Consider the following 17,530-nt stretch of genomic DNA (forward strand, 5'->3'; position numbering starts at 1 on the left):
TCAGAGGTTGTTCAGTAAGGTTTATGAAGTGAAACAACTACACATAATCCTGAAATCAAAGTGAAAAATGCTGTACTGTTTTAGGTGCCTCATAAACATAATTTGAAGTTAATAACACCCTTTCTTTTCTTAAAATACAAAGTGCTCATTTGAAAATGTTAAAAAAGTATACAAGGACACAAATGTATTAAAAGTTGTTTTTCCTACATTAAAATATTCCCATTTGTTTCATGTAAATGAAGTATTACACAAATATAATAATAATAATAATAATAATAACAATAACAACAACAACAACAATAACAATAACAATAACAGTAACAGTAACAGTAACAGTAACAGTAACAGTAACAGTAACAATAATAATAATATTAAAAGAAGATGCAGACATTTTAAGTAGTTTTTATTTGGTCATGAAGACATCAATGATATCCATGGCTTAGCCAAGATCCTACTTGATCCTACTTAAATCAAATGAAAACCCCAATCAGTATCCAGTCTAATTAATTGCAGCACTGTTAAGGCATGCTTCATTTGCTCAAGAACACTAGCTACAACTCTAGTTTCAGTAACGTGTGATCACTCTTGTCCACTTGATTAAGGACTAACGTCTACATGTACTTGATTACAAGTTGGTCATAGGATAGTGATGGCTGATTTACAACAAAACTTGAGTAGAGAGGCTTTTCACTTAGAGAGGTTTTGCATTTATGAACCAAGTAAGTTATCAAAACAGGCCTTGCAAGTGTAAGGGCACCAAGGCATTTTCTATTTGGTGAAGGACACCCTATGTGAAATTGTAAATATCTTCTGGAGCATTTCAAGGGCACCAAGGCAATAACCAGAGATCGCCTTTTTTGCCCCAACAAAGTTTCCTGAAAGAATCAAAACTTAATTACTTTCATTCAAAGAATTTTTTTTATTCCTCAAGTTTTTTTAAAAAGTCAAAAAAAAAAAAAAAACCCTTGTGCATACATGTACATAAACGTGTTTGGATAACCATAAAAAGGCCAAGATATACATTTACTTTGCAGAAGCGCTGGCATATATGCGCCTACTTTCTGCCGGCGGTCAGCCATTTTGGGTGTCAAATTGCATGTGTACATGTTAAATATGGTGAGCATATAAACCCGTGGGCATCGCTTCAAATGGTCATGACAGAATAACAGGGAAACTGATTCCCACGACGATGCAACCAATATTTATTGTAGATATGACATCAGGAGAATTGGGTTAATAAGTACTCTCAATTCATACACAAATATTTACTGGATATTCCCTATGGATCCAAATGCATAGTACTGAAATAGAAGTGTTTAAAAAAACATCCATTATGCTTGGATACTTTAAAAGAAACCTAAATACAATATGTATAGTCAAAGGAAAATAGATATGCAAAAATCATAAATATAAAGGACTATATGGTGCACAGAAAATTGTAATTTAAAGCCATTACACACTTTCGGTAAACAGTATTTTCCAAGTCCCACACTTCGTGTATCACAACTTATTATAAAATAACAAACCTGTGAAAATTTAGGCTCAATCGGTCATCGGAGTCGGGAGAAAATAATGGGAAAACCCACCCTTGTTTCTGCGCGTTTCGCCGTGTCATGACATGTGTTTAAAATAAATCCGTAATTCTCGCTAACGAGAATTAATATTGTTTTGATGTTTTCTCAAAAAGTAAAGCATTTCATGGAACAATATTTCAAGAGAAGTCTTTCACCATTACCTTCTGTAAACCCTGTAAATTATTTGTAAATCTGTGAACTTTTTTTCCTGTTCTGTACCGAAAGGGTCCAATGGCTTTAAAAGAAACCCAAGCAAAGAAACTGGATATACATGTATGCCAAAAGACATTGCAGACGACTTTATAGAGGAGTTTATGGGACTATTTGGTGCACAGAACCATTACAATAAGGCAGATTCGGGAGTGTAGCATGCTGAGATGTAATTGAGGTTGACAAACTGCAGATAAGGACTGATGATACTGGCTTGGCTAAGATCTGTTGAACATGATGAGATATCACATTTAAATTGTTTGGGTACTTATTGTACAACACAAAACACAACAGTGCACAGATTTACCTTAGACGTACTTACACAGGTTATAGATTATGATGGTAGAAAGCTTCCCTTAAAATATTACTTGCTAAAAATAATTTTCGTCTCAGTGAGAAAACAATTATTTTGGCAGTACAAAGGATTTATGTAACTCTCCAGAAAACATTGTTCTGTGATGTTTCCCTTTTTCCTTATAAACTACTAATGAAGCTGAAACTTCTACAGGTAATTACATACATCTTCATTCACAGTGAGTAGGGATTCATGTCATGGTCAAAAACCTGATCTACAAAAGGTGTCGAAACCCTTTAAAGAGAAAAGAAGAAGACACATATCATCAGTGAGATCTGAAGGGTATAATTATGATTTCTTGGTGTTAGCAATAATGTGATGGGTTCCATTAGCACTAAGGCCATGAGAGCACCAGCAGCCACAACTAAATCACTGCAGATTCTTAACATGGCCGCTGACACCAACAGGCACAGAAAAGGTCAATCCATTCTGATTCTACTATAAGTAATAGGTTTTGCTATTCCCTCATGTCATGGTGAATGCACATGTATCAGATAGATTAATTATACATTGAAACTTGATCTTGAAGTACCATCTGTTGCATTAAAATTACATGCAGTTATTGAATGTTAGGAACTTTCAGCTCCGTTAGTGTTTTCGAACCGTACACAGTTCAATAAAAATGGATTTCGGTTTGTATTGCAGTTAATTGTCTTTTAACTGTAGTCTAATGGTTGTTGTAATATTGAACCCATATCATGTGTCACTCAGCAATATTGAAATTGAGAAGCCAAATGATTCCTTGGAATCATACTGATAAATAACAAATGGAAATATTTAAGAACCCATTGTGATCTATACCATGAACTGTAATAAAGCATCTACTTTTCAACAGCATCATAAACATACAAAATTTAAAAAGTGATGATCAAAATTTACGATTATTTGCTTGGAACAAAACTTCTTAGTGGCCAGTGGCTACGATCTGTTTAGTGGAATCTCCTTGATTATTTCACTGGACCCCTCAAACAACTTAAATATCACCAGAACCCATTGTGATCCATTACCATGAACTGTAATAAAGCATCTACTTTTCAAAAGCATCATAAACGTATAAAATTTAAAAAGTAATGATCAAAATTTACGATTATTTGCTTGGAACAAAACTTCTTAGTGGCCAGTGGCTACGATCTGTTTTGTTGAATCTCCTTGATTATTTCACTGGACCCCTTAAACAACTTAAATATCACCAGAAATCAAATTAATTCAAACAAGACGTTTTTATTCCAGAGGGTATCTCAATCAGAAAAGCTGCTCTTATCGGCAGACTCTTTGGGATGGTGTTTTCATTGTACCAGGCTTTTCAGCAATATACCCCCAAGATATAGGTTTGTGGCCAAGATTAAAAACTGAAAGATCAAGAGATTGCCGGGGAAGTCAAACCAGTGTGCAGTGAATGAGTATAACATTTATGGTATGCTGTGTTTGGGAGACCAAAATTGGATGCTTGTTTTTAGCAAAATTTTCTCCGAATGTCACAGAGTTAGAGAAAGTGAAATTACAGTGAAATATTTACACCGTGTTGGGAGACCAAAATTGGATGCGTGTTTCTTGCCCAATTTTCTGTGAATGTTACTGAGTAGGAGAAAGTGTTTTTGAATGATACCCGGCACTTTGTAAAGCTCTCAACCTAACCACAGTGGCACTCCAAAGCCTACCGACCGCAAAGAAACATAACTTAAAGCAATGAATTGTTTTCGCCCATTCTAACTGCATACTTCGGATTCGTCTTGCTTTTTTTTATAAGGACCCTAAATTTATGTCACCATCTTTGTCATTTACCCTGTATACAGGGTAAATAACAAATGCAGATTTTGTGATGACACAAATCGGGTCAGACTGCTTTACTTCTTGATCATTGGTTCTTTATATTTCCAGTTCCAATTTTTCTCTTTAATGGAGGATCGAAACGATACATCAATTTAGCCTTGTCTCTATAATTAGACCTAATGGACTCACCATTGATATAAAGTTCACTTCTTTATATTAATCAAGACATGTAGATCGCCAACGCTTATTGGGATGATCAAGATGAAAAAATCTTCCACCGGAAGCATGAGTAATCAATTATTTTACGAGGGAAAAATAAAATGGGGAATGGTGTTTTTACTTCATGTTACTGTTTTTTTTATTGAACTTAGTGGCTGGGATACCAGGAAGCAATGATTGTTTCTGTATAAATGATTTTATAATAATGCAAAATAGTGTTTTAGGGAAAATCATAGAAATAGAACCCAAAGAACGCTGAGCTCGACCGCCCCATGTGTTATCTGTGGGCGCGGCTTATCGCACCACGTGACATGCATGTATGTCAAAATGATCATCACATGACACGTACATAGCCCGTTTCTATGTGTTTTCATTGCTTAATGTTCATGACGTCTACTGTATGGTCAAAAAATGGCATACGCGCATCAATAAAAGTGGTCTCACAACAAAAGCTCATGTATAATGTCGCATTTGGCGTTCTCTGTGTTCTTTTTTATTTTGGATATTCAACCATTCATACCCTCTGGGGGTCGCCTGACTTTTTGTATCACAGCAATCTTGTTTTTGCTTCCTTATAAATAAATATAACCATACCGAGGGTGGAAGTAAAAATAGGCTGGTCCTGCTACACAACTAGAGGAAATTTGTCATCATTGTCAAGATGTATAGTTAAACAGTGGACAGTCACAGTGGTAGGATACTGTCTGTGCATAGAAGTATCCATTTTCAGCCTAATTAATTCTGAGAGTGGTTTTGAGTTGTTCAATGACTGTCATTCTGATCAGAAGTAGAGTCCACCAAGGATACTGTTTCAGTATGTGTAATTACTCTAATGAATTAACCACCTATCATGTATAGCTGGGTAGACCATAGGCACCAAGGCTTCATGATGACATCTTCTTACTTGAGTTATATTACACCGGATCTCTGATGGACATGTACTATTCTTTCTGACGTGGTGGGTCAATCATTGTCAGGTTCCCTATACATAATGACAATACTATGATTTAAACTCTCATGTTATATATAAAGGGGCCTGACTATTTGTTCGTTCAGCTGCAGGGATGTAGTTCCGTTGATTTGAGTGAGAGAAAAATCAAATCGGTATGAAATGTGCATGCATTTAAAAACCTGTTTGTAGTTTGTGGTGTAATGTGCAATTAGAAACCATTAGCTCTGAAGGAATCTAATTGCTAATAACAGCATGTGTACGTTTGTGATTCAGTATTTTCTTACTATGGTCTGATACTTAGGAGAAGCGGTTTATTTCTCTGTAGTCTTGAAATAATTAAAAAACAATTTCCAATTCAAAATCCAATAGACCTTTATCAAGATGCAGCCATCTTGAATATCTCCCATGGATATCAATGTTACCAAACCGAGGCTGGAAAAACAAAATAGTCTGGTTCCTTATTGCAAGATGATTATAAGCATTCATTATTGTTATTCGATACAAGGAACGTGACCAAGATGGAGGCAGCATGATAAAGGTCTATTGTTGGTCACTAAAGTATTTTGACCAATTTAAAAATTATTGTTGATGGATGAATTTAGCAGTAGTCTTTGTGCAAAACAGTCTTTCATTGTGACTGTCCATAAGTAATATGCATTGCAGTGTTGCAATTCTACTAGTGAAGGGTGCATGTTGATAATTGTTGTAGTGAAAAAGTCGGCACCCTCTAGTTTTTGATAGTTCAGTTAAGTGATAACACAAAAGAAAAGTTCAGTTGATAAAACACACAACAGCGTCTGGGACCAAGACTTATAGGGAAAGGGCCAGTTTTGTAGAGCTGTTAGGGGCACTCAAACAGAAAATTATTGCTAAGCAAAAAGGGAACCAGCCAAAAATGCTTTGTGATGTACATTATATACCGATTTTGACAGGTTCCCTTCTACCGTTTTCTCAGCAAGCATGCATACATTAACACTGCCTGCTTAACAGCTCTATGAAATGAGGCCACGTTTGAAAACAGAGAGTAAGATTGAAAGAGGAATAAGTAAATAATATAACTAACATGGTTTGAAATATGTTTTTCTCTTCTATTCTTCTCAATTTCCTTTTGACAAGACTTTCTGGTGACACTAAGAACAGTTTCATCTCTGTCCTGTTTTGGAGGGACTCTGGGCGCTGCTGGTAGGGATAGCATGCTGTACAGTGTCTTGTTATACACGTACATGTAGTTGATGTTAAAAACAGGGCCATTCCAGTACAAGAGCAATTTTATGGCTGTGTTCAAAAGCTTTGTAGACTACATAACAATACGGGCAAGGGGATTAAACCAGTGCCGATAATGGTGCTGCTTGTTGTATTCCTTGTTAAATGCATGTTACTAAGAACTACAGGGTCCGTATGTGCAGAATTTCCTGGTATACAGTGCCATGAAATTGGGCCCAACCTTCTAGCAAGACTACTTCATTGGCTCCAAAACTACTACAGTTAAATTTACATGAGTTTTAAAACATTTATTTGCTGTTTCAACCTGAAACCATGCTGAAACAAAAACACCCGCAGGAAGATAATTGTGGTATAGCATTTTAAGTGGACCAGGGACATTTGGTCTTCACAAGTACTGATCAACAGTAGTTGGTCTTTACTGCAAATAATTTCCAGTTTTCAACATTTTCAAGGAAGCTCATAGTACTGATGAGGGAGGGAGATTTGTATGACTCTGAAAATATAGATTTTAAACATGTAATAAAGATTGCTAGACACAAATCAGGAAATTAATATTGATAGGATGAGTCTTTTGAAGGGAAGACATCTTGAAAAATTGGGAATCTATTTCACTACCTTGAAAACTGTTGAAAAGTTTGGTTGAAGGCAGGTGTTTTGAAAAGCAGCTCAGTCTGCACAGATGATGTTCAGATGATGTTCAGACTGCCTAAAGCCTGGTTCATACTTCCTGCGAATGCAAAATTAGTTTTTAACGTCACAGCCCTGATTTTGCTGGGAATGCTTCGCAAGAGTTGAACAAATTTCAACTTAATAGAAGGAAATTTGCATCGGGATTTTTCAAATTATTCGTTGCGATTGATTATCTTTAATTGGGCTTTATACATCAATGATAAATGGTATAATCAGGACTGGAATGGCGTTGTTCTTTAGTATTATTGTGAACATTTCTTGAAGATTGTACTTTGATTGCGTTGACTTTTTTTATATTAATTTTCCCTTGTTTGTTGTGAAATCATTCTTTTTATTTTGAGTTTGTCTGTATTTGTCAACATTGTAGCAATAGCGCAGAACAGAAAGCAATGCAATTGCAGCAGAAGAGGATTTCAAGAATTAAGAATACAATAATTACTTCTGGCCGGGCTCATGGCTAAGCGGTCTACAGAAGCAAGTCAAGTGTGTTCGAGTCCCATACTTGACAATAGTGCTTTCTGTACTGCTTTGAAAGTGTTTCAAACTTTGGACAACCCCTAAAGTTATTATTTTTTGTGCAAACATTTTAAGGAGTAAACTTACTTAGTTAGTTCCTTTTGTTTTGGTTTAATCTTTAATCCTCGTTTCTATTGTCTTTTTTTATTTAAGTTGTATGTTTTGCAGCTGTTCAATATTTTGATATGAATGTAAAGATGTAGTGTAAACTGATGACCTCACTTTCTTTGTTCTCCCGAACATAGACTTTTCTGCACAAAATTAATGAAGGCTGTGTCCAATTTGTGAAAATATTTTGATTCTTTTTTTCAGAGTCTCTTAGATCTAATTGTTTTGGGTTAATTCAATCATTTGTTATCGTTCCCCTGTATTGTCATGTCAATTGAGTATTTTCATGTGCATTTTGTTTTGCCTTACTTTGTCTTTAAAAGTTCACACACACACCACACTCTCATTGTCGACCTGTAAATCAAGAACTTCTTGTTTTTTTCCATTGTTTGGACTCGGTTCTTTGTAGTGTCATCACCATTTGTTTCGTACATAAAAGCGTCTCTTGAGTCAGTTCTCGCTCTGCCAAAACACTTCAACCTTTTTTCTTTAAGTCCTCGTTTTGATTGGGTAGACAACCCCACATGCATGTTTGTCAACCCAGTCAATCAAGGACTTCTCTACTTTCTCTAATTGTTTGGACGAAGTTGAGTTTTCTTTTGGTGCAGTATCCGTTAATTTTGTACCTGGAAGTCTAGTGAGGACATCATGGCTCTGTCAAAAAAACAAAACCCCTTATGTTAAAATCCTCAAATGAAATCCAAAGCCATAGTAACATGCCTAATTGTATAACGCAGTGCTACTGTTATGATATAAGCTTACAAACTAAGACAGGTGATTGTCATGGGAAAACTTGAAGCCTTGCTTCCTTTACACGGTGCAAAGATTCAATCCACTCAACAGCTACCTTGAAAACAAGAATGTTTCTCTCAAAAGTACATTTTCTAAGATAAATTAATAATTGATGTCATGGTTAAGTTGAATATTGGAATTTCTATACATTGTATTTTTAAGTTGTCTTTTATTTTTGTTGTTATGTTCTCAGATAATGACCACTATGAGGAGATGCATTACACTTCATGTACCAATAACATGAACCTTCAGCCAGTTCAGGTCAAGCTGCTATGTGGTGCTGATCTATTAGAGTCATTCGCTGTACCTGGACTATGGAAAGACGAAGATGTAAGAGTCTCTACTGAATGTTAATTGTTTCTGGTTGTGTAGTAAAGGACTCTCAGAGAAGCAGCTTCATCCCTGTACTAGACAATAGAACCCCATGGAGAGAGACTAAGAAGAAGTTTAAGTTTTATATATGGGAGGAAAATTCTAGGGAATTATTCCATGGAAAGCCCACACGGTCAAGTAGAGACTGAAAACCCAATCCACAAAGTGACCTGGCATGATTCTAACCTTGAGTCCTAGAGGTGGAAGTCAAGAAAAGAAATCACCTCCCTAATCCAACAACTCGGCTGGTATTGTCTTGCAATGACAACCACAGCCGTAATTTTGCCTTCAGATGTTTTCATGAACAAAGGTATAATTATATTAAACACTGTGGCCGAAAACTTGACCTGGTACTTTTAAGTCAATATATGTATAAGAAACAAAACAAGATCATGATGCATGTACATGTAGTAATGATTTTCACAAATAAATACTTTTTCAAATTTCTTTGAATGTTTTCTTTGTACCCAGATTACTGAAATCGTTAAGAAATATGGACTAGTTGTAATCACTAGATCTGACTCCAATCCACAAAAGTTCATCTATGAGTCTGATGTGCTCTACAGATACCAGGTAAACTGTTGCTAAATTATTAACTTTAATAAGTGTTCAGTAAGTGTTCTCTTCAGTCCTGACTCTTTATACTGAAGAATCAGCCGAGTGGTAACCATCTCGGGGCACCCTGTATTAACGCCCGCTTGAAAGGAACACAAAGGTAAATTGTGAAGGGTTTATTGGGGCGTGCTAAACACAAGCATTCCTTGGGGAGTATCAAGAAAAAACACAGTTAATAATAACAAGTTCTTATATAGCGTAGTTCATAGTAACCATCTCAATGCGCTTTACATTAAATTAAGTTGAATGCATTTGCGCCCTTCATGTGCTGGATTTCATGTATACCTGATCTAAGTTGGAGTATATTCTTGCTTACTCAAGTGTCATAGCAGAGTGCCACACTCGAATATATCAAATTAATATCAAAAGAACTCATGAGAAATCCAAACGGAAGGAAAAAAGCATATTATGATGAGTGTCATCGTCCCACTTTGCAAAGCAACTTGTCCCAGTGGCTGCAATGCAAGGGGATTTCCAGTCTGTGTTTATAGAGATCCCATATTTGTCTGCAAGAAATAATGTTATGCAGAACTTGAGCACCCAATCTGATCGGATTTCTTCTGATAATCGTTAAATATTTTGTATTTTAAACCAAATACTAATGTCCATCACTATCCTACAACCATGGGTCTATGGTTTTCCTCCATTGACAATTTGCACTCGGTAAAATGCGTCACAAATCTGTATTATATATGTAAAAAAAGTACTTTGATATTTAAGAAATGCCCTTTCCCCATAAGTAGACCTATTCAAGCATCCGATAATCTCTTTGGTAAATAGCCAAGCACGTCATTCAAGTTACCAAGCTCAAGTGTTTACAGCATCCCCCTTGGTAGGTGCTTGGTTCGGACTAGAAAAGACCATTAGGTCATGCTCAAAGCTGAGATTCTTAGATTCGAAAATCTTGTAAAAACAGTTGCCCCAAGCAATAAGCTTAGACGATTTGTTTGCGTCACGTTTTTTCTCGCTCTTTTTGTGTGTATATTTTATCTCTTGTTTCCTAATCTGTATTTAGTCCAGTGGTTTTAAGCCTTACAGGGTAAGACTTACCACTCAGAATTATATACATGTACATGTAGAGCATGTCCAGTATACATTCTACACTTTGGTACGGCACATGTAGTATTTATTATCTTGACCACTTGTGGTTCTGCAGTTTAGCAGAAAACATTGCTTCAACAATTCCTCCTCCAATAAAAAAAAGCAACAATGACTAACCTGTACCTGCTGAACAGAACCTTTGTCAGTTAAGCAGTTTGATGAATTGGATTGATATAAGAAGTTGTTTGCAGTTCTCCATCACATGGTTTGCAGCATTTAGGCAGGTAACCTGATGCTACTAAACTGATTATGGCAAAGGCCTGAAATTTCCCAGAGGCAACAGAGGCAATTGCCTCCATGCCCCTGGTCATCGCCTTGGTGCTCCTTGAAAAGCTTTAGTATTTTTCTTTGCTTCATGGTATACTCAAACAAAATATGCATTGCCCTAACAAGAACAAAGTATCAAGCCTGCTAGAGGCAGCTCAGTGCATTATGCACCAGTTCATAACACCAGCCTCCCACCGCACCTCCTCCCCCTCTAAATCCCTGATAATTACATTGAATGAAATCTGCTTCATTCTTAAAGGACAAGTCTGTGTAGTAAAACTCAGTTCTTTGCTTTAAACCTACGATGTCAAATTGACTATGAGCTGGCCTTGGTGTTATGTATGAACTGACCATGAATGACAAATGTCCATGAGTGAAGTATCTAATTGGCTGCCTTCACATTCCATTGTACACTTTGAAGCACAGTTTTGAACCTTGGCTAAATTCTGCCTATAAGAAAAATATGATCTTTCGTGGTGTGTGGTTTTAATTATTGGCTGGTCCATTTTTGTGGTTTATATTTTTTAGAAATCGTTTATGTTCTTTGGTTATTTCTGCCTTTTGTTTGGAGCTATTTTAATTTGTACGGTGCATTGGGGTCAAGTCATGGATTTAAGGCGCTTTAAAGCCATTATACACTTTCGGTAAACAGTATTGTCCAAGTCCCACACTTCGTGTATCAAAACTTATATATAAAATAACAAACCTGTGAAAATTAAGGCTCAATCGGTCATCGGAGTCGGGAGAAAATAACGGGAAAACCCACCCTTGTTTCCGCACGTTTCGCCGTGTCATGACATGTGTTTAAAATAAATCCGTAATTCTCGATAACGAGAATTTATATTGTTTTAAGGTTTTCTCAAAAAGTAAAGCATTTCATGGAATAATATTTCAAGAGAAGTCTTTCACCATTACCTTCTGTAAACCCTGTAAATTATTTGTAAATCTGTGTACTAAGTGTATAATGGCTTTAAAGCTTTATTTATTATTATTATTTATTAATCAGATTTTTATATAGTGCTTAATCACAAGTCTCTCAAAGTGCTCATTTGTTTGTGTGACTGGTATGCAGAGCTGTGTTTTAATTATGAGCAAGATACTTGCTCTTTACAAGTCTTAATAATAGTGTTTTTATTGATAGTACCTTGTGATTGTTTACAATGTGCTGATGCAATGTATATCCAACCCCTTCTCTTTCTGAGAAGTGCACAGGATTCTTTAACAAGCGCATCGCAACACATAATCTATGTCTAGTATGACAGCCTTTAAGGAAAGAAACCATCTAAATATTACTTCAGTTGATACTTAATATTTCTTTCTACTACTTTTTTTTGCAGAAAAACATTCACATTGTTACTGAATGGATTTTCAACGATATCAGCTCAACAAAAGTCAGGTATGTTAAAGGCAGTGGACACAATTGGTAATTGTCAAAGACTAGCCTTCACAGTTGGTGTATCTCACCATATGCATAAAATTACAAACCTGTGAAAATTTGAGCTCAATCGGTCATTGAACTTGCGAGATAATAATGAAAGAAAAAAAACACCCTTGTCACACGAAGTTGTGTGCGTTTAGATGGTTGATTTCGAGACCTCAAGTTCTAAACTTGAGGTCTCGAAATCAAATTCGTGAAAAATTACTTCTTTCTCAAAAACTATGGCACTTCAGAGGGAGCCATTTCTCACAATGTTTTATACCGTCAATATCTCCCCATTACTCGTCACCAAGAAAGGTTTTAAGCTAATAATTATTTTGAGTAATTACCAATAGTGTCCACTGCCTTTAAATGATTGTGCAATAGTAATTAGTTTGAATTATGCAATATTGCCATTATTGTGCAATAATAATCAGTCTGAGTTATTTGCAACACCGTTTTCAGGTTACGTTTATTGAATGGATGGTTTTCTATTAATTTTGCTGGACTGACTTCATTTTAACAGCAGAGGGCAGCAAACCCATAATGGAAAGCAAATTCTAGTTCATTATATTAAAGTATTGAACCCCAGCAACTGTGTAATACATGTACACCATGAAGTACCTACCCTATGAATACTCATAACCTTTCTACTGTTTACAGCACATGCAATACATTTATGAGGCAAATTTGATACACAATTGGTGTAGACATTATAATGGTTTCAGGTTATTTTTCAAACTATTTTCACCTGAACTCTGTCTAATTGGCTTCAATGTAGTAATTCTTGATTGACTTTGTGTTTATTTCTAGACGTGCTGTAAGTCGCACAGAAAGTATCAGATACATTGTTCCAGATCCTGTTATCCGTTATATTGGTCAGAATAAACTATATCAGATGATTGACAGTGAGAAGGAGAAGGACTAACGAGGAATGCTGCAATCAACCGTAAAGTATACACATTAATCATGCTGGGGCCAGAGTGAGTCTTCAACAACAGAGGGCAGCAAACACATGAACCACTCTCGAGTAGAAACAGGTTTCTGCTTCAAGTCTCAATTCTTTCAGGTCTTCTGTGAGGAAGTCTGAAGTCAAGTTTCAAATTGTTTTAGTCCAATCACGATTCTTAAAATATTGATAGACTCAAGTTCATCAGTAACTTGAGATGAAACTCTGCCATATTACTCTGGAAAAGAGTCAGTTATTTGCTTGCAGCATTCATTGGAGATAAATAAAGTGGCTTTTAACAATGCTGTACTGAATATATACAAGTAAGATTATCATTGTTTGGTGCTGCTCCTGCATGTAAAACGTAGTTATATCCTCTAAATTAAAATCATTGATTCTAAAGATATACTACAAAAACTGTGTTATTTTAATATAAAACTATTTGTTATTCCGACAACAGTTAACAATAGTTAAATTGTTTTAAAATATATTTTTACAAGTTTTTTTTACGAACACAAGCACACAATTTTGTTTAAACTCGTCTTGAATGGACACCCAGGTTTCATGAAGCTTGCTTTCCAGAAAACACCTGGCAAATGTCTCAGCTAAGCAAACATAATAAGGGGACAACATTTTGCATGGTAACCCTGATAAGTAAAATTCATTGTTTGGTAAAGAGCTCCTTTAAAATGACCCGTGTATCTGAGAGTGCATGTTAAAACCAAAGTTAAATCGGCCTTTGCATGTGTCCCCTATAACACAAACCATGTCTTTCCTACTTGTAGCTGTTCAATTTATTGGTTGTGAGAAAAGTCTTCAACAAGCTGTGCAAAATCATTGATAAATTTGTCTCCTCAATTATGTGCAAGTAACGTCTAAGCTCTTCCATGTATCATATAACTAGTGTTAAATGTTAAATATATGTTGTAACAACAATGATTACCTTGATGAAACTACAGGCTGATAATGTGTTTGTAGTATTTGGCTGCAGTCTCCCAAAGTCAAACTAAAACAACACCGCATACTGAATACAAATGTATTTCTCAGACTCTTATGTGAAATTTACTATGTAAGAAAACCTTGATGATGAATGACTAGAATTTCATTCTTGTGAGGGAACCATTACTTTCCCAGACTAAAAGGGCTTCTTCATAAAAACAAGTGCTTCTGATGATTTTGATTGGGCACCAGGGTCCAGACCAGGGCAAGGAAGACACCGGGCAGTCCTATGTGGGATATCTCACTTCTCCATCCAGCAACTCTTTTGCTTGAAACACTTTTCAAAGATAAATTTTATTGGAGGACGAGTGGACACAAAGACTTGGTTCAGTACTGCCTGTCATGTGATTGTATGGTAAATGGTGTTTTTTTGTTTGTTTATTTTTCATTCATGGTTCATGGTTTATGTAAGTCTTAACTTGCTGTCAGTAAATAACCTGATTTTAAAATGGCAAATCCAAGGCAAAAGAAGAGAGTTACATTAAAAATGATGACAGTTATGTACATGCTCTATGTTTAAACAACGATGCAATATTATGCTTTAAAAACTAATTAATTGTAAAAAGGAAATTATATTTGACAAACAAAATGGTCTCTATGGTAAGATAAGGGAAAACTCTTTTCGAGAGTTTGAACTGAAATTGTTCATTACTTATTTGCTGCAAATAACTGGCAATGGTTGTGATGTGAAGATTATACAAGCAAACCAACGTCAGGCGTTTCATCTAGTGGGCCAAACTTCATAAGAGAGGTTTTGCTCTGCATCACAAACCAGCCTGAATAGCATGCAATATTCTCTGAGCAGATTGTTTCCATAAGTAGCCCTATGAAATTTAGCCTTGAAAGATTATTATGTATCTTCTGCAGATTGATTTTAGAAGTGTAAAAGCATGATGGGAAGTCTATTGTAAAACTCTCAAATTTCAGATTTGATTTTCTTGGTATGTGAACCGAAATGAGGAACAGTAACTCTCCATAAAATAATGTGTGCATATCATCTGTACGTTTGCCTCGTTATCTCTAGCCAGTTTCATAAAAGTAAGTATTATGTACATACATTTGCTAACATACAATAATTGTGCTTAGCAGGTACAGGTTATTAGTCATAATTGATGTGTCAGTCATTTTATAACCGGTGCCCTAATATTGTTTTGCTTAACAATAATAGCTGTTGTACAGGTTTCTTTTTATGAAGTTGGGCTTGGATGATGCACCTCAATTTTGGAACATATACAAACTTTGTGAAAATTTGCTATTTATGCTCGAATACTCCACAAGGTATTAGTCTTGTGCAGCCTTGTAAAGTGATGGGATAAAGTACAAATAGTTTTACAAGTTACTTGTATAGTATTTTGTTCTCGATCGTCTCATTACAAATGAGTAGAATGTTTTCTAGTGTTACATTGTCTCTGATTTCAAAGACATTTTCTCATCTAAACCTTAATCATAGAACAGCAATCTTTGTCATGTTCCCAGGTATGCACTAGCAATAATGAATGAGGATTCTCAATATACAAAAGGGGCTCAGACTGTTTGCCCTTCCAGCTTCTGTATTAGGCCATATCCAAATTAGCGGCTACAGCTACGGCTTACACTGTTGCTAAGGGTGTTACTAAGGATGTCCTATACTTGAGTGCATGATGGCGCAAAAGGTCTAGCCATAGCCGTAGCTGTAGCAGCCACTTCGGAAATAGCCTAAGAATATTGAGTTGAGTAGAAGAAAACAAGATGACTGCTTTATGAGAAAAATTTAGAGTAAACATGTTTAGTTTATTAGAATTACAATTTATTTTTATATCCAGGTGGTGTGTATTGTTCACCTAACTTTATTATTTTAACAAGTTAACATTTGTATTAGTGACATGCATGTAATTGTTTTGTAAATTTTATGATTTATTTACTTTAAGTTTAGAAATTGAAGAATGCAACATAGGTGTTTCAATATTATTGAGAGAAATTGTTTTGATCTGGATATGAAATGCCAGTGTACTTGTAAATGGAAGACAACGATGGAAGAGGGTTGTTCTTTGTAACAATAATTTCAAATCTGTGTGTAAAAACAAATTCTACCTTGAACATCCAAACTACCCTAAGTACCTTTTCATAAATGTGTCATCTCCAGCAACATCAAGGCAGTAATGTCATTTCTTGAAAGAAATATGTTTAATAATTTATTATTATTATTGTTTATTTGTGGTTTTGGGGGTATTTTTATTTTATTTTTTGGTGGGGGATATAGTGAGTCTTTAAATTAAATCGTCTGTTCTTTCATGTATAGCGTGATATCAACTTTCTATTTGTGAAGATACCATGTATCACCGGAAGTTAGTGGGCACATTTTAACTAGTTTATTTAGCTTGATGTCATGTGGCAATTACTGCTGTACAACACAAATTTCAGCCAACTTTTCCTGTGTGAAATGGTAGTGGTATACAGGGTTTCATTTGTGTGTATGAACATCACCCAGAAAATTGTACAATTACACAGCATTGCAGCAATAAAGAATTCAGTTTCATTTCCTTTAAATCAAAGAAAAATGTTGAGTTTACTAGCTGTAAAATAATGTAATTATTGTAAACTATTTACAGAGAATAAACACATGTCTATTAAATATAACTGATTGATGTAAGTGTTATTCTTGTTCGATGTGACATCAGTGATTATTAGAGGGGAGGACCTTAGGTTTTAATGTTTTGCATAATTTACCCCTTGCTTATAAAGCTACAAGCCTAAAACATCACCCTCACTGAGGTCGATGAAGAGCAATTCATTGGCTGAGAGCTGTGGGCTAGCACATGAGGTGCGTGTTTTCATTTGTTTACCTCGATAATGGCATTGAGCAAAAATGGCAGCTAAAGGAAATGGGTCTTTATTGACCCCCTTGCACACACATCACACGCGGTGACTGTGCCATGGTCACCATTTCGGTGGTCAATAGGTTTACATGTAAACGTCGCGTCGTCTAAGGCACAGTGACATTGCCCCACCAATATGGCGCATCCAAGATTAATCTGATGAGGTCAGGTGCATTGGGTCAATATGATATCTTTCTATTGCAATGTCACATCTTGGGTTTTTGCCAACCAAGGTTGGGAAGCTATGGGAAGCCATAAATGCAAAGTCAGACAAAAACATGTGCCACAGTTTATCATTAAAAATATTGTTGAATTTGTTGGAAACAAAGCAACCAATCATGGGATGCATTTTGTTTTTTAAGTTTGCAGAAATATTGGATTTGGTTACAAAATGTTTTGCCAACACTTTACAGTCCATGTCAACCAGTATGTTTTTTTTAGTTCAGCAGTTGATTGGATGTGGGTGTTTTTCTTACCCAGAAACATCAGGGCCCAATTTCAGGGCCCAGTTTCATGGACATCTGCACTTACGCATCATAGATTTG

General features: G+C 35.7%; 1 protein-coding gene across 1 annotated transcript in view; it reads left to right on the top strand.

The window, feature by feature from the left end:
• LOC117295130 (nicotinamide/nicotinic acid mononucleotide adenylyltransferase 1-like) overlaps positions 1-16,746 on the top strand; it is a 46,284-nt gene extending 29,538 nt beyond the window's left edge. Inside the window, exons 6-10 of the mRNA XM_033777694.1 lie at positions 6,197-6,262; positions 8,604-8,740; positions 9,254-9,355; positions 12,103-12,161; positions 12,996-16,746. Of these exons, the coding sequence (XP_033633585.1) occupies positions 6,197-6,262; positions 8,604-8,740; positions 9,254-9,355; positions 12,103-12,161; positions 12,996-13,110 (479 nt within the window). The 3' untranslated portion in view covers positions 13,111-16,746. The remainder of the gene's footprint in view (positions 1-6,196; positions 6,263-8,603; positions 8,741-9,253; positions 9,356-12,102; positions 12,162-12,995) is intronic.
• Positions 16,747-17,530: the final 784 nt, after the last annotated feature.

Source organism: Asterias rubens, chromosome 9, assembly GCF_902459465.1.
Source record: "Asterias rubens chromosome 9, eAstRub1.3, whole genome shotgun sequence".
Classification (NCBI taxonomy): Eukaryota; Metazoa; Echinodermata; class Asteroidea; order Forcipulatida; family Asteriidae; genus Asterias; species Asterias rubens.